General features: G+C 38.4%; 2 protein-coding genes across 6 annotated transcripts in view; one reads left to right on the top strand and one right to left on the bottom strand.

Moving 5' to 3' along the window:
* TUT4 (terminal uridylyl transferase 4) overlaps positions 1–19817 on the top strand; it is a 50380-nt gene extending 30563 nt beyond the window's left edge. For 3 of the 5 annotated variants that reach the window (XM_075508762.1, XM_075508764.1, XM_075508761.1), the window contains 15 exons: positions 1038–1141; positions 1519–1576; positions 1671–1774; positions 2458–2547; positions 4399–4512; positions 5631–5708; positions 6101–6278; positions 6643–6690; positions 6788–6870; positions 8835–8950; positions 10596–10756; positions 11740–11837; positions 14470–14995; positions 17577–17750; positions 18783–19813. In XM_075508762.1, the coding sequence (XP_075364877.1) occupies positions 1038–1141; positions 1519–1576; positions 1671–1774; positions 2458–2547; positions 4399–4512; positions 5631–5708; positions 6101–6278; positions 6643–6690; positions 6788–6870; positions 8835–8950; positions 10596–10756; positions 11740–11837; positions 14470–14995; positions 17577–17750; positions 18783–18874 (2024 nt within the window). In that variant the 3' untranslated portion in view covers positions 18875–19813. Of the gene's footprint in view, positions 1–1037; positions 1142–1518; positions 1577–1670; positions 1775–2457; positions 2548–4398; positions 4513–5630; positions 5709–6100; positions 6279–6642; positions 6691–6787; positions 6871–8834; positions 8951–10595; positions 10757–11739; positions 11838–14469; positions 14996–17576 lie in introns of all 5 variants that reach the window. The other 2 variants (XM_075508765.1, XM_075508763.1) reach the window with 2 other exon arrangements.
* A 586-nt stretch (positions 19818–20403) lies between these two features.
* On the bottom strand, positions 20404–24805 carry PRPF38A (pre-mRNA processing factor 38A). Its single transcript, XM_075508781.1, has 10 exons — positions 24602–24805; positions 24358–24517; positions 23684–23805; positions 23083–23168; positions 22800–22910; positions 22130–22242; positions 21581–21607; positions 21404–21501; positions 21009–21057; positions 20404–20754 (listed from the first exon to the last, which is right to left on the bottom strand). Exons 1-10 carry the CDS (start codon positions 24729–24731, stop codon positions 20712–20714), a joined length of 939 nt encoding a protein of 312 aa, XP_075364896.1. The 5' UTR covers positions 24732–24805; the 3' UTR covers positions 20404–20711.
* Positions 24806–24820: the final 15 nt, after the last annotated feature.

The raw sequence follows: 24820 nt of genomic DNA, 5'->3' as shown, positions 1-24820 counted from the left end.
AAGTATCTTATTACAATGATGGAAGTCAAGGCACAGAGATGCAAAGTGATTTTTTGTAGGTGTTGTAAAACAGTGCTATAGCCAGGTACCAAACCCAGGTCTCCTGAATTCCAGTCCATTGCTTTACACAGAAGGCCATCCGTTCTGCTGTAGCTGGCCTGTGATCAAGGAACTGAATTGCACTTCCATCCACCGGCTGTGCCCTCCACTTACTGGCAGCAGCTGAGGATTGAGACCTGTTACAGAACCTTGAAAGACTTAAGATTTCCGATTCTATTAAAGGCTAGGAAAAAGCTGTGAATAGGTGATATATATATGTATTTTCCTAGCATTGATTTCAGTTGAACAGATAAATGTATTCTTCTCAGTTAGGAATAAACTGCTTCCTCTCAGTTATGTAATTTTGCTTTCCTTTACAAGAATGAAAATACATTATAATATTGTGTTTCAAACAAAAATGTAAACAAAACAATTGGGAAAGAATGTTCCATAAAGTATATTAGTCTTATTGCTTGTATCTTCTTGAACAGTATGTTGTGGTTACAGAAACTTACGGATTGACCAAATTTACCTATTCACAGGAAAAATATGCAACCTAGATAAAGTATGAGTGGAACCAGAAATACTGCTAGGACTGCCTTAAGAGTAGCTCTGTCTTATCTGTGGGGTAAAAAGCTGTACTGTTGACTGGGTTTGCACATTATTTTGATTTATTTAAAACAGGAGGGTGCAGTCGCATACCACAAAACATTGCACCATGTTTAGAGATGCCATTTAAGGGTTATAGTAACTCTGTAACATATCTTACTCACAAAAATTACATAGGCTTTATCCTGCCTTACTTTCTATAAGTAATTTTTAAAGTATTGTGCTTCCTCCTTTATCAAGGGTGAAGTCTTAGAAGTGACATTGTAAACTCTGTTAAAGCTCATTTTTTATGGGCACCTACACATCTCAGTTAAGCAATATTCCATAGTAAGCATTTACCATTCAACTGTAAAATAATTTATCTTTTTTTGGTCTACTCTTTTGATCAGACAAAGCCAGACTTTGCTTGTTTGGCTCTTCAAAGAATGGATTTGGATTTCGGGACAGTGATCTAGATATCTGCATGACGTTGGAAGGCCATGAAAATGCAGAGGTAAGAATTTTGAAATTGATAAAATTTACTATTTTGAATTCAAGAATTCTTTAAGGTTTTGTAATTCAGTTAAGATTTCTTTACACAGAAAAGGTAGGATTTTGCTAGTAGCACGTTGGCTTGTTGCACTCTGCACAATTGAAGCAAGATGTAGCCTATTTTACTTTTAATGCCCTGTAGACACACATTTAGTGTACTGTAGATGTCCACATAGAGAATACGAGTCACCAGTTTACGTAAATTCATGTGCTGGCTTATCACTTACTTCTTTTTGTATATAGACTTTTCCTCTGCGAAATACATGTTTGATAGTAAATGTGCTTGTTGGGATAGGATGATGTTTTAATGTCTGAAGCTGTGATATTTGTTTTTCCTAGAAATTAAACTGTAAAGAAATAATAGAAGGTTTGGCAAAAGTTCTTAAGAAGCATCCAGGTAGGTGTTTTAAAGTATTATTTGTTTTGTATTTACATTTACTATATATGTAGTTAATGGAAATGTTTTATGTACTAAAGTGTTGCTTCCCCAGGTTTGAGAAACATCTTGCCTATAACAACAGCCAAAGTGCCTATAGTAAAATTTGAACACAGACGAAGTGGTTTAGAAGGAGATATCAGTTTATACAATACACTGGTAAGCATCTGTTTGTGTTTGGTTTTGTGTTCAAAGAAAGCTTTTTAATTAATTGTAACTCACTCAAATAATCATTTGAGTAAATAATTTTGAAACCAGAATTAAAATGCTTTTGTGTGTTTGTGTTGGGTTTTTTTTCCCCCCCTACATTATTTAAATTCAGTGGCCCACACCCTCAGCCCAACCCAAGTAGCTGTATAACCTGATGGCAGAGCAGCATCATGGCACACAAAGCATTTTTGTGAATGCTTCTGAAAAGCTGTTAGTGCCACATTCACCATGGCCTTTCTGCCATCATGAATAGTACATCTCATCCCAGCTTACATCTAGCACAATGAAATTGCACGATATCTTATGTAATGGGCTCACATTCACCTGTGAAGAAGATGCAATTTGTGGAATTTGTTCCAGTGTGAGTCACCTTACAGACTCTACTTCTTTGCTGGTGTTTTCCAAGATTCTTATTGTTGTTACTGAATTAATATTGTCCTGATTACACCTTTCAGTTATGTTTATGCAGAAAATGTTGCATGAATTTTATGGAATATTGTTGTGGTTTTTTGCCCTCCAATTGTATTATGCATATCCTGTGCTTGAACTGCAGACTATACTATAATTAACCATAAATTACATTGAAACACCTGTTTGATTTTTTTCTCTCCCCCCCGCCGCCCTTTTCTCAGGCACAGCATAACACAAGAATGCTGGCTACATATGCAGCTATTGATCCTAGAGTGCAGTATCTGGGCTACACAATGAAAGTTTTTGCAAAGGTAATATAAAAAGAAGGTACTTATTTGTATAATACAGTGATTTCTGATACAGCCACTGAGTTTACCTTTTGCTAATACCAACTGGGAAAGGAGACAGTAGAATGCTATTAATATGAAGTGCACTTTCTTAAGCTGACTATGCTCCATCTGTTTGTGTGTGTCAGAATCAAGTTCTTTAGTCCTGGTATCTTCTGCTATCTGTTGAAAGATTTCTAAGAGGAAGCAGATGAAAGGAAAACTTTAATTTTTTCAATTTCAAACCAGCTACAATGCAAAAAAAACCCCAAACAAAACTGGAAAAAATGATAATTGAAAGATGTAGGGGAATGTGGCTGTGCATGGGCTTCCCAAGTTTCCATATCTAGGACCAGCCCAGAGATTACTGCAGCTTTTTTCTGGCCTACTTGCCTTGTTTTGCTTACTATATAAGTGAGGAGTAGGTATGGGTTGATGAATGAATGCCTAAGTCTCTACCTGATGTGCCTAGGACATACACTTGACTTGAAGAGTTTGGAAATATCAAATACCAAATCTCCAGCATCTTTTTTTCTTATGATAGTCTAACAAAGTGTTATACTATACAGCCTTTAATAATTGAAACGTGGTATTTCTTTTTATTCGAGCTGCACTATTAAATACACTCCCTAAACACATCCAAAGAAAGCTTAGTGAAACAGGGGCAAATAAAAAACAGGTTATAAAGTGTATCATGCTACCAGATGTTAATGTAATAAAATGCATCAAGATGACTAAAATAAGTTTGTTCCAGAATGGAATGGACATGTTCATTATACTGTCACCAAGACTAGTAATGATTTTTTTAGGTGTGGTCACAGTAGTGCAGAATATTGCCATGTCTCTTCTGTGTCCAGATTAAAAATGCCTTGTGTTGATAATAATGAATCTTACATTTTTTTGTAGTATTGCCTACTATTGTATACATTCTAAAAATCTTACTGTAAAGACCAAATTTCCAAGTTGTGGGACATACACTCCTGAATATATATGTATGGAGGTGACTTCATAGCTATACAGATACTCTGTGTTTAAGCAAAATGCTTCCTCCTCTGTTTGCATTGGCAGAAAAATCAGGAACAGCTGTCACTGCTGCTGCTAATGTGAAAGTAATTTGTGAATCCCTGTTTTTTCCAGACCTAGGAGGTTAAAAATGTGTTGTTTGTTATGACACATGCTTGAAGCAAAGGGTAGCTTAGAAGTAGGTGCTGTAGAAAGGTTATACTGTAATAAGATTTTCAAGCACAGTAAGCTAATTTACTGATGTTTGTTTTATGCTGTGTTGTGCAGGCTGGACCATAGTTTATTAGCTATGTGTATAATATATTAGGTATGTGTATGCTAGCAAAATGCCAGGTATTGCCTAAGTTGCCAGTACGACATGGAAATACCTGCCTACTAATTAATTATTAAAAAAAGGGGGGGGGAACCAAAACAATAAGGAATCCTAGAAACAGCTCTAGTAACATGAGTTTAGGAAAATTAAATTTTACAGTTTTGAAACCTTGACATCAGATGTGGAGTTTTGTTGAGATTTCTGTTTTGGGGGTTTTGATTTGGTTTTTTTTTTAATTTGGCACATTATAAACTAAAAAAAAAATATTTTGGCTCCGAGAAGCTTTTCTGTTTTTATGTTAGTCAAATTATGCTGTGGATTTGCCAGATGGCACTTGACTCTAAGGACATTTATTTTTCAGGCTTCATGAAGCAATTTTTAGTTATGAGATGAATGTATTTTCTGTTACTGGTGGGGTTTCTTTTTGCTCTCTGACATAGTTGTTAGTCTTGAATAATAAAATGTAAATTCAGTATTTTGTTTAAAATGTATTTTTTCAGCGCTGCGATATTGGTGATGCATCCCGTGGTAGTCTGTCTTCGTATGCCTATATTCTTATGGTTTTGTACTTTCTACAGCAGAGAAATCCACCAGTTATTCCAGTTCTTCAGGAGGTAGGTTTTCAGAAAAAGAGGCTGTGAAAGTAGATGCACTGTTTCTTCAAGCCAAATATGAGAAGTCTGGGCTTTTAGGATCAGGGGGATGAATGAAATATGGGGCCCTTCTGCATTAGCAGGTTCCTAACTCCCGCTTGGTTTTAGTGGGTGAAACTTACCAAGAAAATTAGAACAAAATTGGGAATCTGTTGGACCTAAGTTCTGCTGTTACATTTACTTTGGGATTGTGGTCTTATGATGATATTTATATGCTGAACAGGATAGAAAAAAAAATTGGCAGGTGGTATGGAGAGAAGGGAATTGTAATTATGAGACTGCACCAGATGCTTTTGAGATGCGAGTCCAGCTCTTCCATCAGTTGTTGTCAGAAGCATTATTTATTGCTCAACACCTTATCTGTAAGAGAAAAAGTTTATTTTATTATTTGTTGAGGGGGAAAAAAAGATAACTAATGCTTTGGTACAACTTTAAAGATAATATTTTACATGTGCCAGGAAACTTTATTAAGAAAATACTGTTCTGTACCTCCATTGCATGGGTGGGGAGAATATAATTAGTCAGCTATCTCCCTCTTCCTGGATACACTCTGGAACTCCCAAGCACTTCTGAAAATTATCCCTTTCTGACTTCGTAGTTGTCTGCGTGCAAGAGGAAAATTGGCTTAAGCGCTGCAGTTGAGACTCAGACTTTCTTGCTGATCCTTTAGTAGTGGTTGGGGGTTGTTATTTTATTGCTACCGTGAGAGTGCATTTAAGTAACAGTGAATTTCCCCTTGGCTTTGCTGAAGTCAAAATGTAATAGGAGTCATATAAAGTCTCCTTAGAGATTTTATGGGCAAGAGGGATGTCGGAATCTTGATGAGGTAATTCAGTCATGTTTTCTTAGTTGCAAAGAACAAGTAAAAATAAAATATCCAAATAATTTGAGAGAGGTATAGCAATAATGCAAAAATACTTTCAAACTTTTTACCAATAAGAAATTCTGCCTATATATAAGAAGTAATTGTTAAAATTAAAAGATTTATATTTTTGTATTATTTCTTACCAGCAAAACTGCAAGCCTTTTATGGTGACTTCGAATTAGATTGGTAACTGTGTCCTTCTCTATTTTGGCAGATATTTGATGGAAAACAGATTCCACAAAGAATGGTGGATGGATGGAATGCCTTTTTCTTTGATGACATGGAAGAATTGGTAATATTCTAATTCCCAAAGAGTCACTAGAACTTAAAGCTTGTTTTTATGGGAAAGTAATACATTTCTAACAGTGTGATATATAAAAGAGTAGTTAAACTTCCATATCCATATTATTATAACCCTGCAAATGAGTCCTGTTTTACTGAAATGAGTGTCTGTTTTTTCCTGATTTATTTTAAATAATTTCTAAATAACATAAATCAGGAAAAATACTTTTTACTCTTAATAAACAGTCCAGGACTGAGGTAGTGTTAACTGTAGTGACTTAACCTTACTTTAACCAAGTGAAACTGTTCATGGTACACAAACTCCTAATTAGAGAGGTAGTTCAGGAGAAGTAGTACTTCAGCCACTGTAGCTCAATAAATTGTGTCTTCAATTGCATGCAGAAGAAGCGTCTGCCTTCTCTTGGGAAGAACACTGAATCACTTGGAGAACTCTGGCTAGGGTTGCTGCGATTCTACACTGAAGAATTTGACTTCAAGGAATATGTGATCAGCATCCGGCAGAAGAAGCTGTTAACTACGTTTGAGAAACAGTGGACATCCAAATGTATTGCCATCGAAGGTAGTTATCTACTGAATTTTTGTTCCATTAATGGGGGAGTGATGAACACTGTTGCTTTAGGATCTGTTCTCCTTGTTGCACAGGATCTTTATGTAAGGAAACTACCATCAGTGTTTAAAAAAAGCATTGTTTGCATGTCCTACAGCTTACAAAATGAGATTAGACTCCTAACTTTTACTATACATCAGTAAATTGCTCTTACTTTATTATGGTCAGTCACATATTTTTAAAACACTCAGCATTGCTTTGCTATCATCTACTCTGTGAGTGCATTTAAAATGGAATTCTCTGTGTTAAAATAAAAAAAAATTGTTGCAGCATACTTTTTCCAACTCTGATTTGTTTTTCTCCCTTCTTTACACAGATCCTTTTGACTTGAATCATAATCTCGGTGCTGGAGTCTCTAGGAAAAGTAAGCTATTAATGTCTGCTAATGATTAATGTTCACTAATTTCTAAAGTGTTGTGCCTTTTCTGTTGTTTTCCAATAACTTTGTCTTTCTTCAATAGTGACCAATTTCATAATGAAGGCATTTATCAATGGGAGAAAATTGTTTGGTACCCCATTCTATCCAGCTGTTGGAAGAGAAGCTGTAAGTTTTCATAGGTTTTAGTATGCTTTTTACTTTTCTTTGTCCACTGAATTGATTCATCCAAAGCAGATCTCTTGTATGTATTTATCAGTTTGGTATGTGCAATGTATGTAATTATACATCTTCTGCATAAAATGTACAGCTTAGTATTGGGCTCCGGCAATATAAAATTCACAGGAGTAGTTGGATGGGTGATGGGTATTTTTGGCAGGTTTGGGGAAAGTAAGCTTATTTTGGTTTTTGTTTTTTATAAAACTTTTCATCGTGTGACATTAAGTATTGCAGAAAACTGCAAAATCAGCTATAAAACCCAGAAACAGCTTTAGGAACTTTACTAGCTATTCATGTAGCTAAAGAAAACAGACTCATGAGACGTTACAGTCTACTTATTTTTCCAGTTGGTGGGGAAAGTAAGGATTGCTGCTTAAGGAAGGAAAAGGACAATGATCAATTTTTTTTTTTATCAGTTGACCTTCAAAATTTGCATAGTGAGTCAAGGTCAGGAATGTGTTCATGCAACATCATATTAGAGAAAGTACTCCTCTGTGGTACAGAGTCCAGTCATCGATGCATAATAGAGAACTATTTTTTTTTATATGAGCAAATAAATCAGCTGGAATTAATAATTTTAACATTTACTTAGAAAGGTGTTTTCTAAGACAGTTTAGAGGACTGTTCTCCCAATGGCTTTCAACAGGGTTTGTGTTTCTAAGGGATTTTGAAAATCTTTTGAAAGCTTTTATTTCCCCTCATCCTTCCCTATGTTCTCTTTTCCATTCACTTACTTTATCTGTGTGTTTTCTGAATTTGTATTAAATGTTCTTTGATGCAGTGACTGTGTTCTGTTTTGTGCTGTGCCTAATAAAATAGGACCTGTTTTTATTGGGGCTTTTGAGTACTACGATACAAATAATAATGAATTACAGTGTGGATGTAGTTACCTGTAACTGACAAATATGTGAGCATATGTAATAAATATTATGGGTAATTAGGTGGAGTTTTTTAATTGTTTGCATACATGTTCAACACAAGCCTGTAGTGCTTCTGGAAAGCATATACTGGGTGTTTGTATGTGTGGTCGTTTGTGTTGTTCTGCCTCATCTCAGATTTTCACTGAACATTTTACATAAAGATAAAAGGCAAGCAGCCTTAGCGTGCGAATGAGCTGTCTCTTACGTGAAGGAAATAATGCCAGCAGTATTACGTAGCATTTTATTTCTCCAAAGTGCCCAACAAAGGAGGAGTTCTCAGTCTCCCTCGTAAGCCAATGCCCTGTATTGCAGCTTAGTGGTACAGAGAAGAAACTGTAGCAAAGAGGTTCAGTAAATTACCTGTCTACAGTAGGACTTTGTTCTCAAGCTGGGGTTAGAACATTTCTGTTTGTACCTCTATTTCAGTCTTTCAGGTAAGATAGTGCTTTCACAATGTTTATGTTGCTCAGAGGCTGTAAACCGTGGCCTTTGTGCTGACACACATCAGAACTGCAGCTGTCCTTAGCGAATTCCAGGGGAGGGGAGCAATATCGGCCAGTGTGCAGATGCTCCATCTGTTTCCCACCTGAGCTTTGTTCTGTCTAGGGGGATAGAATCATGTCATTTGGGAGGGGACATAGGCTGCTTCGGAAAGCATACAAACAGTGAGTCAGATACCAAAACAGATCATATGCAAAAAATTGCCCTCTGAGGAGCCTTTGGGGAAGCGGAAGGTAGGCAGCAGACTGGAGCCTGGATAAGCTGTTCTGCAAATTCAGCCTCTGGCCCTAAGACTAAATACCCCTTTTTAGCCCAAACTGCTCCACATCTCTGAAAAAGCTGCCATTATCTAGAGGAAGAAAAGGACTAGATGTAATCTAAGTAGTAGTAATATTTAGGGAACAATAGATGAAAGCTGTCCATTTTGCTTTCTTTTCTTAGTCTTGTAATTGAATGGTGTATATATTGTATCTGTCTGATGTGTTTTGATAGGAATACTTTTTTGACTCAAAAGTGCTGACAGATGGGGAATTGGCACCCAATGACAGATGTTGTCGTGTCTGTGGAAAAATTGGTCACTACATGAAAGACTGTCCAAAGAGGAGGAGGTGAGTAATATACAAAGCTAATGTAAAATCTTTGAGATTAAATCAGGAGAGATTTTGATATTTGAAATTTTAATGGATTGCAGAGAAAATCAAAGCTTTGTCTCTGATCCTCAACTTCCCATCCTGTTTTTGCTTTTCTTAAGACTATTTCTGGTCATCTCTTTAAATCTTAGAGTGTTTATGCAAGCACACACAGAGTAAAATGAACAGTCTATAATATGTTAATACTTTTGCTTCATGATCTGTCTGTAGTTACAGCTTACCTTAAAATTTAGATCACTAAATTATCTTTTTATAGTGTAAACATTCAGATGGAGACCATATTACCTGACTGCACAAATTGTAATGTATTAAAATGGATTTCCTGTAGTGATCATGATAGGAAGACAGTATTGAATTTGGAATGTTCTATAGATCTGATAACGTACCACTGCAAGGCAGGTAAAAGTTCATTTATTAAAATCTAGGAGTAGTTAAAATTTACATAGTTAAGGTGCATTTCTGTAACATCATACTAGTGCTGGTCACTTAGTGATCTTGCACTTGTACCTTAATTGCACTTATGAGTTTTGGATCCAGTACTCTTGCAAAAGGAGTCCCTAGTACATGCAGGTCAATGTCTCCACAGAGAGTTTAGCAGGAATTGACAGCGAATGTGCACTCCTTGCATTTTTACATCCTTGGATTTTTAATGAACTATTTAGTGTAGGTTGTCTGACTCCTCTTAAAACCTGTTGAAGCCCTTAGAATGCAGATTAAAGTCTGGGCTTTACTCCTTATGTTCAGTTTTGTGCTCCATAAATCTTCAAAAGATTCTCGGTCTCTTCCTGCTACAAAGTCCTTATTTACAGCCTTTTGTTCAGTCAGCAGAGTTCAAGATACATGAAACTGGACTGGAACCCTAAGGTCACAGGTTGACTATTTCTTTCAGCCGCTCCCTTAACATATGCCTCACAAGCACTAGCACATCGAATTGCATCACCTCTTCCCCTACATCTGCCTCAGGAAAAGAAGTTGTGATCTGCTCTTCACACAAACTGCTACTGCAGCACAGCCACGCAGAATCTCTCTGAAATTGTATATACAGCTCACAAAATAGTATTAATATTTAACAATCCTACAGATACCTTGTGGAAAAAGATCACTAGTTCTTCTCCTGTTTATTGTATTAGTACTGAGCGTCTGAAAGAGCCCCAGTGCTTTCTTTCACATGCTGTCTAGGCTCAGGATGCTAATATACTCTTATAGAGAAATATGCCATCTCCAGTCAGGGGGAGGTTCTATCTACAAGATACAGCTAACCTGTTTTGTGTATATTCTGATTCAGTGGGATTGTTGCATAGAACTACTCCCAAACTAACTGGCAGGCTAAGCCTACTTAACTGCAGGTATAGTTCTGCACTAATACGGTCAGATAGCTTCTGGACAATTCTGGGGAGCTTCTAAGTTTGTTAAGTTTATACAAATAGGTTGTTGACCAGCCCAGATTCCAAAAGTGTTTTTCTGGGATTCCTAAGATATTTGTATTCTGCTACAGCTGTTGGTTTTGTAGCCATTTCCTTTGAACATACCAATATAACAACTGTGCAGAGATTTTTTTTTTTGTATGTGTGGTTTTGTGATACTAACAAAAATTATTATTCAGGTTGAAGAAAAAGGAGAATGAGAAAGATGATGAAAAAGAAGTGAAAGAAGATGATAGAGAAACAAGAGAGAAAAGGTGTTTCATCTGTGGGGATGTGGGTCATGTTAGAAGAGATTGTCCTGAATTCAAACAAACTCGTCAGAGAAATAACAGCGTGCCAGGTAAGTTAGTTTATGTGGTGTTAGTGTAATTTGAAAGTTCTGAGATCCCTTCTCTCTAGGTTTCTATACAGACCTGGTAATTATCTTAAAAAATTTTTGCAACTAAATTATTTCAATCACTGCAAGTACAGCTTTTAGTCTAGGTGTTGCTTTTCTTCAAGGGGAGTAATGCCTCCTGAAGTACACTCTTTGCATGGGTGGTAAAAACTTACTCAGCAGTAAGTATAGTGTACTTCAGGGTATTGCATTATTTGTCTTCCACTCACAATGGGTGCACTTAAGAGTAGTAATAATAGTAATAACTGAATGCATTTCCTCTTCCAAATGCTTCTCAAATGTTAGCTAATCCTCCATCATCTGTGAAAGGTAAGTAAAGGTATTTTCACCAAAAATGAGTGGTCTTAAAGTAACACTTCCAAAAGCATACAGATGCATTAGGAAGCTAGAGCCAGCTTTCAAATTACTGTTAGTAATTAGAGACAAATCTAGTTGCAAATGCATTTAAATTAGGCCCTTAGGTGCCTGTGGCTCTTGAAAAAGTAGAGAAAGCAATCATAAATGAACTTCAGAGAGAACCTTGCTGCTTTTCTGTATTTTGATATCACTTACTCTGTCTTTTTTTTTCTCTTTCTTTGCCCAGAAGTTTCTGCTGTTGCTATTGCTATTTAAAATCCCACTGCTTACAGCAATAGTGTGGAAACCTGTATAAAGTAGCACTCCTGCCTGATAGCAAAGTGAGCTTTATACATGCTAGAATTTGTATTACTCAGAATTAGATTTTTGGGTTTAGCTGCTATACCTATTAATGTCGGCTGTTGCCAGTAGAGGGAAAGCTTTCCACTTAAAGGAGAGGAGAGGTTAAAGTGATCTACCTGCTCCGTGTCACATGAGAGTTAAGGTATCACTGACTCCCAGTTCTGTGTTTATTATTCTGTCATCCGTAACCTTGTGGTTTTTTATTAACATTTTTGTTCCTTAATTAGGCACCCAGTTGGTCCGAAGCATGGTAAATTCACAGCTAGTGGCTGTGAGTCAGCAGCAAGTGGAACGGCCCTTGCGCACTAGACAGTCATCAGAATGTGTAAGTTCCAATTAGCTATAGTATTGAAGTAAGCAAGCTGTAGCAAACCAGTGATCGTGGGCCATGCTAGCTACAGGTTTGCACAGTTTTTTCTCAACAGATTCTGGACTTTATAATGACGACGTTGCACTCTGCCAGTTACTGAAACTTTGATTTATAATGTAGTGTCTCTTGGAGAGTATTTATAATCTTCAATATGGAAACTACATAGTCAGATGTCATATGAGATAGCTTGGAATTCTGAAAGGCCAGCTTCACTATCTTTGAGATTTAAGCTAGGATGCCTTTTGAAGTCTTGTGCTTAGTTAATCTGGCACTGTTCTGGAGTTACTAAGGGAAGTAAAGCATAGCTCATCGTTAACATGCTGGAGACTTAGGTTTGTGACTATCGTGATTCTTTGTGGTTTAAGAGAACTGTCTTAAGGGACTGTCATGAACAGGCAGGGAACACAGATGAATCATACTTCAATTCAGATGTGATACACAGGGCAAAAGTCTGCCAGAGTACACTAGAAGCACAAAGAGAACAATGGGGAAATTTTTGGTAGTTTTCTCTTGGAATTTGTTCAAGTCTCTATAGAACTAGATAAAATATGTTTAACCTGCTTCTAAGTGGAGATGGATAGCAGAGCGTATTTGAGCAAATACAGCTGTTGACATTTAATGTTTTTGGAGTACAGAATACAGCAGAAATTCATTAATTTTAAGCTATTAGTCTGAGAAACATGTACCTGCTAATGAAGCTGGCAAGTAAGCAAACATAGTAATCAGGGCAGCTGATCGCTGATGCTCTTTGTTCAGTTTGTAGAGTATTTTTCAGTATTTATAGAGTATAGGTATAGAGTACTTCCTAACTGATAAGCAAGCATTTATTGGAATGTTTGCTCCAGTAACAAAGACTTTATGACATTTTTGCTATAAAAATATGCTGTTCAGGAGGGACTGGTACAGCCCTAATCTAAGTGACGGGCTGAACTGCCACCATGCTGTCACATGACACAGGAGTATCTTTTTAGGAGCCTTGTATTTCTGCTTGGGAAATTGAAGCTGGACGTGTGGGTGCACACACAGTCAGGCACATCATACACACTGGACCTACTGCATGTGCACATTCTTGTGTCATCTGGATGTCATGGACTCTGTGTGTTGCATGGTTGTCATTTGGCCAGGGTTTCTTGGTGAATATGTGTTGTCCAGGGATTGTTTGAGGAGAATGGGAGGGGGGAATGTTAGTGGAGCAAGAGGGAGAGAAAAGAGGAAGCAGGAGTGTGGAAGCAGACCAAGAGGCTGGAGCTTAACATTTGTCCTCTCCTGCTGCTGGCATGTCCAGTGGATGTTTGTGGTGGTTTAATGTTTGCAGGAAGGCTCTAGACAGTGCATGTGCTCTATTTTTATGACATTTAAACTGTTAAACTAGTTGTTGTCTTTCAAATCCCAGGTTTTACCTTCTCTTCCTGGTTTGATAGAAAGGCATAGGAGTCAGTCATGCAGTAACAGTTGGAATAGCAGCAGGGAGCAATACCAGCTTCTGGTCTTCAGCTTTTGCCCAGGCAAAGACACACAGCGTGCTGCTATAAGGAATGCTCTGAAAGGCTGGCATGGGGAAGTCCTGCAGGCTTCTGGTTACTGAAGAAAAGTGACTGCCAATTTAAACAGACAGGCGAGCGGTCATAGATAGTGACAAGCTGCAGAGACCTTTAACGTCAGATGTTTGACGGCAGCTGAGTTACTTGGAGCTTAGCTGTCTGCTATAGTCTATGGAGGGAGACAAACAACTTCAGGGGGAGACTGAGATCTGAGATTCAGGTAATCACCTCTGGTTTAGGTAGCTGTCTGTCACTTGAATTTCTCTTTGGAGGCACCTATCTTATGCCATCACCATCTTGTCTCAGTGCTTAAAACCAGATTAGGTTAATCCAGACATAGGTAATAAATTTCAGCAGATAAACTGGGGAACTCTTCCCAGCCACCCCAGTTCTTGAAGTGCTTCTCTGCTTAGTTGCAATATCAAACAGCTGAAATAGGCCCATGCCTGTTTCTGTTGCTGGTGAAAGGAAAAGCTTTGTAAGAGCCCTGCAAAGGTGGTAATAATTGCTATTTCTGTGCCTTTAGCCATGGCCTAACATCAGGATATGGAGGTTGAAACTGGGTTTTTGGAGTTTCAATTTCTTGTTTAACAGATTAAATTAAAATTAAAGAAATATTAGGAACTTACTTCGGAATTACTTAAAAAGTGTGTAGTAGTAAGAACCACTCTATTTAGAAGTAAGGTAATTAGTTAATGAGATTCTGGGCTGTAAATAAGTAGGGTGGGGAAGACACTGATTAAAAATCAGAAACAGATGTGTGAGGAGTCTAATGAAGAGCTTGGGGCTAATGTTTGCTCAGAATGATATTTCTGATGGTGGGATGTGCCACATTAACAGACCAAATTATCTGATGGTGAAAATCAGTGTCAGTCGAACTGCACTTATTTAAACCAGCAGGGACTTGGGTGCAGTAATTGGGGTGTTGCTGGGGGGTGCTTTGCCTTTTTTATGAATAGTCTAATACAGTGGGTGCTTATTAAAGAAAACCACCATTAAATAGCTAGTGAACTAATCGGAAATACATACTTTTTTTTCCCCTCCAGTCTGATTCGCATCAGTCATCTTACTCTCCACAACCTCAGCAATTTACACAGAATTCCTCTCAGCCAGCCTCCATTAACCAGACTCAGCCACAACCAATATCCCAGTCTAAGCACGTTCCGCAACCACAGCAGGGTGCACAGCCACCCCATCAGGTCCAGCTGCCTTTGTTTAACTTTCCCCAATCTCCCCCAGGTCAGTATTCCACCTTGCATAACCTGGGACTACTTCAGATGCACCATCACCACCAAATTCAGCTTCCCAACACTTCTTGGCCTATTCATGGGCCCGTTATTCACTCTGCACCGGGTAACCCTCCTCATTCTACAAATGTTCCATTTTCTATGAGATCTGGCAGCAGCAGCACCACAAATAACCAGAGCAGTGTAAGCTTGAATGATCCCAGTATCATCTTTGCACAGCCTGCTGCCAGGCCCATGGGAATCCCCAGCACTTCTCATGAGGGACACTGGCACAATCCTGTGACTCCAAACTCACTGGTGAACAATGGCACTGTGGGGAATTCAGGTAATTCTTCTCTGTTGTATCAAACCTCTCGCACTTTGTGTACAAGTGTTAAGTGTTACAGAAACAGCTAACTCTTTCAACTTGTTTTATATTAAAAATATGATGCTTAAGAAACTAAGTCATTACCTTCACCGTCTTAACATTTTCATAGGAAAAAAATGTCAAGTTGGATCATTGTAACTTTTAGGCATTGGTCCTATCTGCCGTTAACGGCTGTGCAGCACATGAGAAATCATGCATTCAACTGAGAAATGTTCTAATAATTACTTGAGTCCAAAGCACATTTCTGTGAATATGCTTACAAATACGGTTTCCATTTATGTTGTAATGTAGTTTATTAGACGAATGCTGAGACTGCAACTATGAACTTAGAGGCTGGCTGAATTATGGTTCTGCAAGCTGAATATTGCATCCTTGCATTTAGTGCAATATAACAAGATCTTATGCATTCTTTTTTCCTATAGTTTGTCCTGCCACATTTAACTTCCATAATCTCCATGTCATTTCCTGCAAATACTTCATACAGATTTTCCCTGTGACAAGTGGGCAACAGCCTTTTGCCTCATACCAAAGCCAAGTACATTTGTATGTTTGAGGCTGAGAAAAATGGTATATAGTAATTAAAGCCCATACAGTTTTCTGTGCAACATAAACCATGGCAGCCCCTAAAATTTAACTATGATTTTTAGATAATGATAATGGTCTTTTGATTTATTCTGAGTGTGTAACTCCTATGTTTAAAGAAATATATCCATCATATGATATACTGATGCAGTTCTTCATCACGAGATGGAAATTTTTAATCTCCTGCACAGCCTTTCTCTGCACTAATAAGGTAATTGACAGCAACAGTAGATTCTCAGCTGAGTCAACAGTGTTGGATGAGGTGTAATTCACCAGTGAGTTTCAGATATTTGTTGAGATGCTGGAGATGCATGTTTTTCTATTCAGAGCTTTGTGGGGAATATATTTTAGAGGATACAGAAACTGCTACCAGTGTGTTTTCTGTGCTTTCAGTGTGCTTTGTCGCTACCTCCCCATTTCTGATCTTAATTGTCTGTCCAGGCTCGTCTGTTCTCTCTTCCACATCTACCCCAGCTCTGACTTTTTCTCAAGCACCTGCTTCCAATCCAAGTCTTCTTACCCAGGTAGCTGCCTTGTTTCAGACAAGCTCCATAGATCCTAGTTTCTGCTCAATTCTCCTTTAACGAGTCCTGTTTCTCATCATGTAGTCAATCAGCCCCTGTTAGTCTGTTTCCTTTTGCTCTATCTCATTTTGTTTGCTTCCACGCTCATTGTGCCTGCACAGGTTTCCCAGTTTTCTTGTGCTGTCCGTCACAGTATTTTTTTTCCCTTCCCTCTACTTCCCTCTATTTTCAATCTCATCACCCTCCTTATCCTTGTTCCCAGTCCTAGTATTTTTCCTCTTTGTATTTTAATCCGTTTTGTTTCCTTTTTGGCTTAGATGCCATTAAGGTGGGGGTCACTGGGTAGGCACACAGCAGAGATGAGCTGTCTGCTCTCTGGTTGAAGCCTGCTTTCTTACTTGCTCGGGACAATTTGAGAACAGCAAGTTCATGGGAACTTTCTCTTGGCTCACATAACCTTGACTTGGAAGGAGCGACTTTACTTTCTTTTCAGTAGACAATTGATCAGAAGTAGGATCATTAGAAGTTTCAGACAGACAACTTTTTTCATGCATACTCCAGAGCCATGCTTCCTATTTTGTTGTATAAAAGTTACTGTTCTTTTTAAATGCGTAGCCTGCTTTTATTTAATGAAAGTCTGTCTGCGGGTTTTTTTTATGATGAGCCTGAAGGGGAACTGATATACTGAGAAGGATAGTTACTTAGATTTATTTGTTTATGTTTAAATGTACATTGATCAAGTTTTTAAATTAGCAGGCATTGCTGTGTCTTATAAAATTGGGAGCTATGAACAAAAAGAGCAGGATTAGTAATACAGCATTTGGCATCAACTGTTGTGTGTCCTGCCTCCTTGAATGCTTGATTTCTCATATTTAATGCTGCAGTAATACTGGATTTGTAAATGGAATAGCTTAAAATTTGTGTAATTATTTCAAAAGTTTTTATTTTTCTCTCTAAAAATCAATTTTAAGTTGGTCTGATGATCTAGATATCAAGTTTCTTAAGCATACAAGTATTAGTGGAATTCCAGTGTGCATCTGAGAATTATTTCTTGCAGTAGGATAATAGCTTTCATGTCACAGCTATGTCAGTGATAGTGAATATCTGTGTGGGATCAGATATTAGTAATGTTCTTCAGACCTTGTATTTTTCATCATGAGAATGACATAGGAATAGTGAAATTGTAGGTCTTCATTTTAATACTCATTCATCCTCTGTCTTCCTCCCCAATAAATTCTATTATAGTGAATAATGAAGTAGTTTAGGTGGTAATTTTTATTGATGTATATTTAAAAAAAAATAAAAGAGTAGCACATCAGACTAATCACAATAAGTCCCCTGCAAACTGTTATTTAAGATGTAAATTGTATTTGTGACTTACTGTTTAATTATTTCAACTTGCAATGTGCTTTTCCCTTTCAATTGAAAAATAGATCAGGGTTTCCAAGGACAGTTTGGTAAAATGAACCCTCCTTCTGTCCCTTGGGACCATGGGACCCCTACCCATTTTCCTCTCCTCCGAGGAGCGTGGCCTTACAATATGCCTCAGAACTACATGCAGCAGGGAAATGCCAGCTATCCACCGAACAAACCTTTCTACCCTCAAGGTACTAGAACTAGTATGTGAATCAACAGCTCATGCAACATGTCTCTTTACTGTCTCAAAGGCTTTAAAAGCCAAGGAATCATGTTTCACTTGCTAGGCTCCCTGGAACCATAATGAATCCAAGAGTCAAATCAACGCTTCAGCTTCCTGTATGGATGGATGAAAATCTTTGTGGGAGGGCAGGGGTTAAATCAAATTCTGAAATCTGAGCCAATTTGCAGTCTGTTGCACTTCTAGCCTCCTTCTCCTTCACTGCTGCTGTCTCACTGCAGAGCCACCTCTGCTTCAATAGAGGTTAAGGTGATTTGCCCACGAGCGTGTTAAGAATATGAAGAAATTTTTGTCCTAATTCATTTTATTTGGCTTTTGTTGTACCTTGCCTTGTGGAATGACTTACACAGATTAAAAACTTGCAAGACCATAGAATAATTCAGGTTGGAAGGGGCCTCTGGAGGTTATCTAGTCCAACCCATCTGCAGTCAAAGCAGTACTAACTTCAAAGTTAGATCAGGTTCAGTTATTTAGGGTACTTTGAAGGACTGACTTTATCTCAACTCTTTCTGATGCTAGCGGATGGTAAAGGTGTTCAGCGTCTGGCAGGATTGAGAAAGGCTGTAGGAAAAAGACCTTTGGCTCCACTAAGAGAGAAACTACGCCCAAATTTTAGTTGGAGGCTTTGCAATTACTGTGTTGCTGGGTCACCTAGTATAAAATGAGAGATACTGGCACCAAATCCTTTTTTCAAAATCTAATCTATTGGCTGTAGCAAGGTTTCCAAAGTGAGACCCATATTTAAAAATCCTGAAATTACTTTTGTTAAATAACTAAAATGTATTGACGATTCTGAGGGAATTTTGGAGATAGGATTAAAGTAATACTGCATTGTCCCATTAAATGGGTTAGTCGTACAGATAGCATTTGTGTCAGTCTAGTAAATGGCTTTATTTCTAAGTAAGATTAATACATTGACTATAGCCAAGCACTGTTAAATATGTTTCATTTGCTGAAGTAATTGTAATCCATTTTCTTTTAGCTGGTCCACTGATGCAGAGTAACCAGCGGTTCTCGCTTCTGTCTCAAGGACACCCACACTTGAATCTGAATTACATTCAACAGAAAAAGTGAAATTTAATGGGATTGTGGGTGGGTGGGGGGAGGGGAGGAAAAAAATTCAGGTTCTGGTTTAAAATCTTAATGCAACATGTTTAGATACAAGATTATTTAAGACTGTTTTTAAACTGTATCATTTGTACATAGATATGAACTATAGTTTTTACTAGTATCACAAAACTGAGTGATACAAATTTCATCTATTTTATTACCCTATTTTTAAGGGGAATTGTGTTTTGTTTTATCTTGATAAACTGTAAAGAGAGAGAATTTTTAAAATTAAGTTCTTTATTTTCTATTAGCTGTATTCATACTTTGGTTGCTTCAGACTTTATATATATTGTTCTAAAAAAAATAAAATTAGAAGGGGATTTCATGTGTTTAAAAATTTGTCACTTCTATTCTTTACAGAACTATGTAGTGCCAAAAAACTTTTTAAAAGAAAAATAAAACTGCAAAAAAAGGACATGAGACTTTTTCCTCTTCCCTGTTTGTATGCATGCTTGCATTTAACTGTAATTAGGAAACCAGAATAATAAAACCAGCTTTAATTTAGATATCTTAAAGAAGAGATGAAAGATGAGCAGCTTTAATGAGTCATACACTGAGTATACCTGTTTCTCACCATGTCATTGCATGTGCTGTTCACAGCCAATGTGTCTTTCTTGTAAGATATTTGATCTGAGGGAAGAGTATGCCTGCTTTTCTGTTCATAAACTTTGCAAAATAATATGAAAATACTCTAGAAAAATCAGGCTGTACTATGAAGTAATTTTAAAGTAATTTTAAAGCATAAATTCACTTGGCATACTACTTTTTGTGTTGTCAACACTTATTCAGCAGTATGTGAAAATACTTAAACCATAAACGCAGTGTTCAGGAGATAACCTTGTCAGTCACTGCTCCTGAAGCCAGACTATGAATAAAGGGATGGTACACAAAGGGTTTAACACAACTGATTTCCTGTGATATATAATTAAATGTACTAAGCTGAGAACTGTAACTTGAGTAAGAGCTTAATTATTCTTAATTTGAAAAAACAGGGACTTGCTGACTGCTAACATTGTTCAGAGAAAGTAGAGCTGAGTATAATTGTGTCATATTCTGTCCCCAGTCACAGGCAGGTCACAAACTATGCTCAAAGTAGTGGTTTATTGTCTTTATACTGAATAACTTACTGCCTGGAAAGAATTAAGTGGTGCCTTGTACTACTTGAAGCTCCTGAACTGTCTGATAGTAGCATCAGAAGAAGCAGAGCATTAGACTTAAGGCTGATTCTTACAAAGGAACCAGTAACAGCTCATTGTTTTAAGTTAGCTCGTCCTTTCAGTAAACACACTTAATTACAACAGTCTTACTTCCTTTCCTGTAGTGGAGGTTTGAGATAGTTCAGGCTGGTAGCTCTTCAGTGTGTGTAACACAAAAATACTCTCACTTTGGCAACTGAATGCAGTGGCTGTTTGTCAAAACACCACCCTGATTTGAGAATGAAGCCAGCTTCAACTAGGGGACATCTAAACAAAGTATTGTGAAAGAAACAGCAAGCAGCCTTTAAAGACAAAACCCCCCCCCCTTTTTTTTTATTGCTCTTCACTAGTTTTTACAGGCCTTGAGGAAAACAATTTAAAAACAATCCTCAAATTCTATCACAAGGATGAATAACTAACTACATAAAAAGTATCCTTAGCTTTCTTTTAATTACAAAAACCCAAACAAACAAGACTTGTACAAGAGGAGAAGGATTAAATTGACTGCTAAAGCAGCCAGTATGTATCCAGCTGTCCCATAAAGCAAGTAGGACAGTATTAGACTGCAGTTCAAGGTCCTTAAACTGTGTGCTGGGTTTAGTTTGTTATTCATTCCCTCGCCGACTCTTCTTGTGACTTTTCTTAGATCTGAAACAGGAAAAAAAAGCCATATGACACAGTACTAGTGATTGTTTTGAAAGACCAAGGTGATTCATAGCAGTAAGTGGTGTTTTCTATGGTCAAATATGGACAGTGTGACTTGACTGCAACACTGAGGGAGGTACTATATGAAATATTTGATCTCCAACATTGTAAGATGACCTTCAATCCCCAAGATTAAATGACAGGTAAGGGCTCCTACAGCAGTACAGACACCCTTAAGAAACAGGCCAAGCCTTTACCTTTCAGGTGATTTGGAATGACTTCTGTGTCTGTGACTTCGATGATGCCCTATGAGATAAAAAGGTAACGGTTACTTCCATAGACCCTGGAATTCTTTTTTGTTTTGCTAATGCAATCTGCTTCTAGTGACCAAGCATCCTAGAATATGCCAGAACAACCCTAACCTTAATTAGGCACTCAAATTAGCCTCCTGTCAAATATTTGAAAAATGTACTTGAGGCAATTTTGCATGTGTTAAAGGAGTTCTCCAGCTGTGCCTTCATGCAACTAGCAGTTTTATGAGCCAGATTAAGCACCTATGCTACCTTCTTGATACCATGACACAGATTTTTCTTGCAGTGGATGTTCTTCTGATAAAGACTTGCCAGAGTTAATCTGTAAATAACAAAAATACCTGGAGATTTAGATCTTGATCTGTGGCGCCTCTCCCTGGATCTGCTCCGGTGTCGTCTTGGGCTTTTGCTGCGATGCCTCTCCCGGCGTGGTGATGGACTGAGAGAAAGGAAGCTTTTAACATAGCCATACTAAAAATACACGCATTCTAAGATTAAATAATAGAATAAAAGACTACCTTCTTCTCTTTGGAGAGCGGCTTCGCCTGTAATTGGGGGAGAAAAGAAAGAGTCACTAAACAGCTGGTTCTGCTAATGACTTTTAATTTCCCCTATTCTCCAGCAACAGTACTAGGGCTTCCCTTGTGTTCCCCCATGTCCCCAGTTAGTGTGTTTGGCCTGCTGTACAAGAGGCAGTACGTGCTTCTGGACTGGCCTGTACAGTGAGCAAATGAGGTTAGGGATGAGTTTTTCCTGGCTTATTATCAGTAAGAACAATTCACAGGATTTCCTCTGCAGCCTCTAGCTTACATGAAAACAAAGCACTTGGTTCCCCTTACTATCTTCACTGTATTGTCAAATTTAGCTAAAGTTGGCCAGCAAGTTCAAGAGTTACTGAAGGACTAGAGAAACAGGCAGACGGGTTGACTGTGGCTGTGCCCTGCAACTCCTTACTTTAGAAAGTGGCTAAAGGAATTAGGAGGTGTAAGAGATTCTGGCTGCTATGCTTTGCTCCAGCCATCTGCAGTACCATAGGTAAAAAAACTGCTCAAGAAGAGCCATATCACCTTCTTGGAGACCTGCTTCGGCTCCGCCTGTATCGCACAGCTGGAGATCTGCGAGGTTTATCAAGGTCTCTGTAGCCTCTTCTGCGGTGGTCAGGAGAGGGTGCTCGTTCCAGCTGGAAACAAGGGGGGGGGAGGAGGTTCTGTAAGTCTTGTTTCATCAAGGTTTTTATCTATCATAAAAATTTCTGAACAATTAATATAAATGACAAAAGTCATGCAATCAAGCTTCCCCATCCTCAAGTATTTCATATTCAGAAGTCAGTGGTACTAAGTTTGCCAACTGGAAACTAAAATGGCCACCTCTCATACTGTTGATTCTTAAGTACAGCAGAATTGACTATGATGGTCACCATAACTTTCATCATCACCTTTAGTTCTCTCCATTATATATGTACGTAAAACAATTTATCTGAAATGTGTTTAACAGAACAGATCCAGATTTGTGAATTTCAGGACACAGAAAAGCTTGACAAACACAGAGCACTTGAGAATTGCTTCAAGGTCTAACAAATTCTCACAAGCCGCTTATATGCAAATATGTTAAGGGAGGAGATAAAAGTTGCAAGCAGCCTCCTGGTACCTCCCCTCAAATATTTCTCATAGGCCATAAAGTGTTCTGCAGTGGTTTCAGCACCAGCTTAACTACCCCTTCCCAAAACAGTTCACCAACCTTTTCATCTTCCTCTTCCTCCTCCTCACTGGATTCTACATCATCCATGTCTTCTTCCAAAGCACTAACACGAGGCTCGAGTTGCTCAGCTTCTTCCAGAACGTATCGTTTCTAGGAGAAATTACAACTTTATCTTACATAACCAAAGTAAGAACAAACACCTGAGGAGGCATGTTGTGTGCCAGAAGGGCCTGTATCAGAGCTTTATACAAGCAGCCAGTAGCTGACACAACTATTGAATCTGATGCAGTTAAGAATTCCATAACCATCTACTTTTCCAAACCTGTAATCGAGGCAGAATGATATCGCATACACGTTCCTCGTGAAGTAGTTCATCGATAAATTCATCCACATGCATCAATTCAAATTCTGGAGGGGGAAAAATTGCATTTAAAAGACAAAGAAGATTAACACTAGTGGCTAGAGTAAAGACAAAATGCTTCAGACAATTTATGTGAAGCAGGCTGTACAAACAACAGTTCTAAAATCATTCTCAAAGATGAGGAAAATCATTAGGCCTATCTTGCAAAAAAGGAAATTACTGCACAGCTAGGATTAGCAGATACACAGGGCTTAAACCAGCACTCCAACAGTGTTTCTTTGGTATTTATGGAACTGCGTTTCAGTGCCCAACAGAAAACACAAGCACTTGGGGAAAGCAAAATAAGCAAGGCAGTTCTCATTTGTGCAAGTCAGCAAGATGAGCAACAGACTATCCAAAGGATGAATAAGTAAAAGTGAGGTTTCAAAAAGATGGTTATGCCACAATTTTTTAAGCTTATATTACTAAATAGAATATTTATTTTTATCCAGCATGGTACATTTTTTTAACAAAAGGTCATCTATGAGGTACTATGAAACCACAACTTAGGAAGGGCACTTACCCCCATTTCTGTTCTGACTTTTTATTTTTCGATAGTCATTATACAGTGGTTCAAGATACTTGTAGCAGTCAATGGCAGTGCCTGTCAATCTCATGTACAATGCACCAAGCATTCGGACATACCTGAAAAGTAAACCATTTCATTTATCCGAGCTTTTTGCATAGTTAGCAGTTTAGATAAAAGAGGAGTTTTTCCCGTAAGTTTCTGAGGAGAATCAGTACACTAAAATAAATAGAATACATGACTGTTTAGATTTTCTCCTTCAAGTACTCAAATATGTATATATAAAAATATGTATACTCAAGTATACGTATATAATCTCTGTATGGGTGCACTATCACTCACAAAGGCGAAAGAAATACTGAAGAAAAAGTAGATTAATATGGCTCCCTTAATCCAACTCATTCTAAATACTTCATAATACATCTCTGTGATAATACAGAGATGTATTATCACAGAAAGCACATGCCACAAAGGCAAGCTTCCAACAGCCCAAGTGACAAGGAGGGCAGTCTTAAAAGCAAGAGGAAGGGTGTGCTTTTTAGCAAAAAGAGTTTATCGGGGCCCACTAAAAGCTAAACCCTGCACTGAGGTTTCCCTGGCTGTTTTGGACAGTTTCATTCAGTACAACAACCAAAAGAGGGGGAAAAAAAAAAAACAAGCTACCAACTTACTTGAAGTCCTCGTTTTTTATGAACTCCACAATGATGTCTTTTTCGGGCTGGATCTGCAGCATCTTCAGCGTCAAGCACAAGAAGGGCGTAGGCTTAATGTTCCCGCCATAGACGCCCCCCACGTACTTCAGCTCCATAGCCTTGTCCACCACCAGCTCGGCTAGGAGAGGGACGGGCCGTCAGCACAGGCTCCTCACCGAGCTCCCCGCCGAGCCCCCTCCCGCCCCAGCCCGCCCCGCCATACCCGTCAGGCCGAAGCACTCCTCCTTCCAGTACTTGGACTCGTAGATGCGGGTGCGGATGATCTTCTCCACCAGGTACTGCGGGTTGGTGCCATGGATGCTGTGCGCGTCCTTCACCGTCCGGTTCGCCATGGCCGCCGCTAGACAATTCCACTCAACTCCGCGGCGGACCGCCCCGCTCCCCTTCCGTGAGGAGCTGCAACAACTTCCGCTTCCGGGGC

The sequence above is a fragment of the Mycteria americana genome, chromosome 7 (assembly GCF_035582795.1).
Source record: "Mycteria americana isolate JAX WOST 10 ecotype Jacksonville Zoo and Gardens chromosome 7, USCA_MyAme_1.0, whole genome shotgun sequence".
NCBI classification, from domain to species: Eukaryota; Metazoa; Chordata; class Aves; order Ciconiiformes; family Ciconiidae; genus Mycteria; species Mycteria americana.
The sequence above is the reverse complement of the archived record's forward strand: the minus strand, read 5'-3'. Positions and strand labels throughout refer to the sequence as shown.

Bases quoted from the DNA above. Each gene is read 5' to 3' on its own strand.
- PRPF38A (XM_075508781.1), bottom strand. From the start codon at position 24,731: ATGGCGAACCGGACGGTGAAGGACGCGCACAGCATCCATGGCACCAAC. The intron at 21,608-22,129 runs GTGATATGGCTC...CCCCAATTACAG, and splicing joins CGAAGCAGGTCTCCAAGAAG to GCGAAGCCGCTCTCCAAAGA. The intron at 20,755-21,008 runs GTAAAGGCTTGG...TTCCTGTTTCAG, and splicing joins CATTCCAAATCACCTGAAAG to ATCTAAGAAAAGTCACAAGA.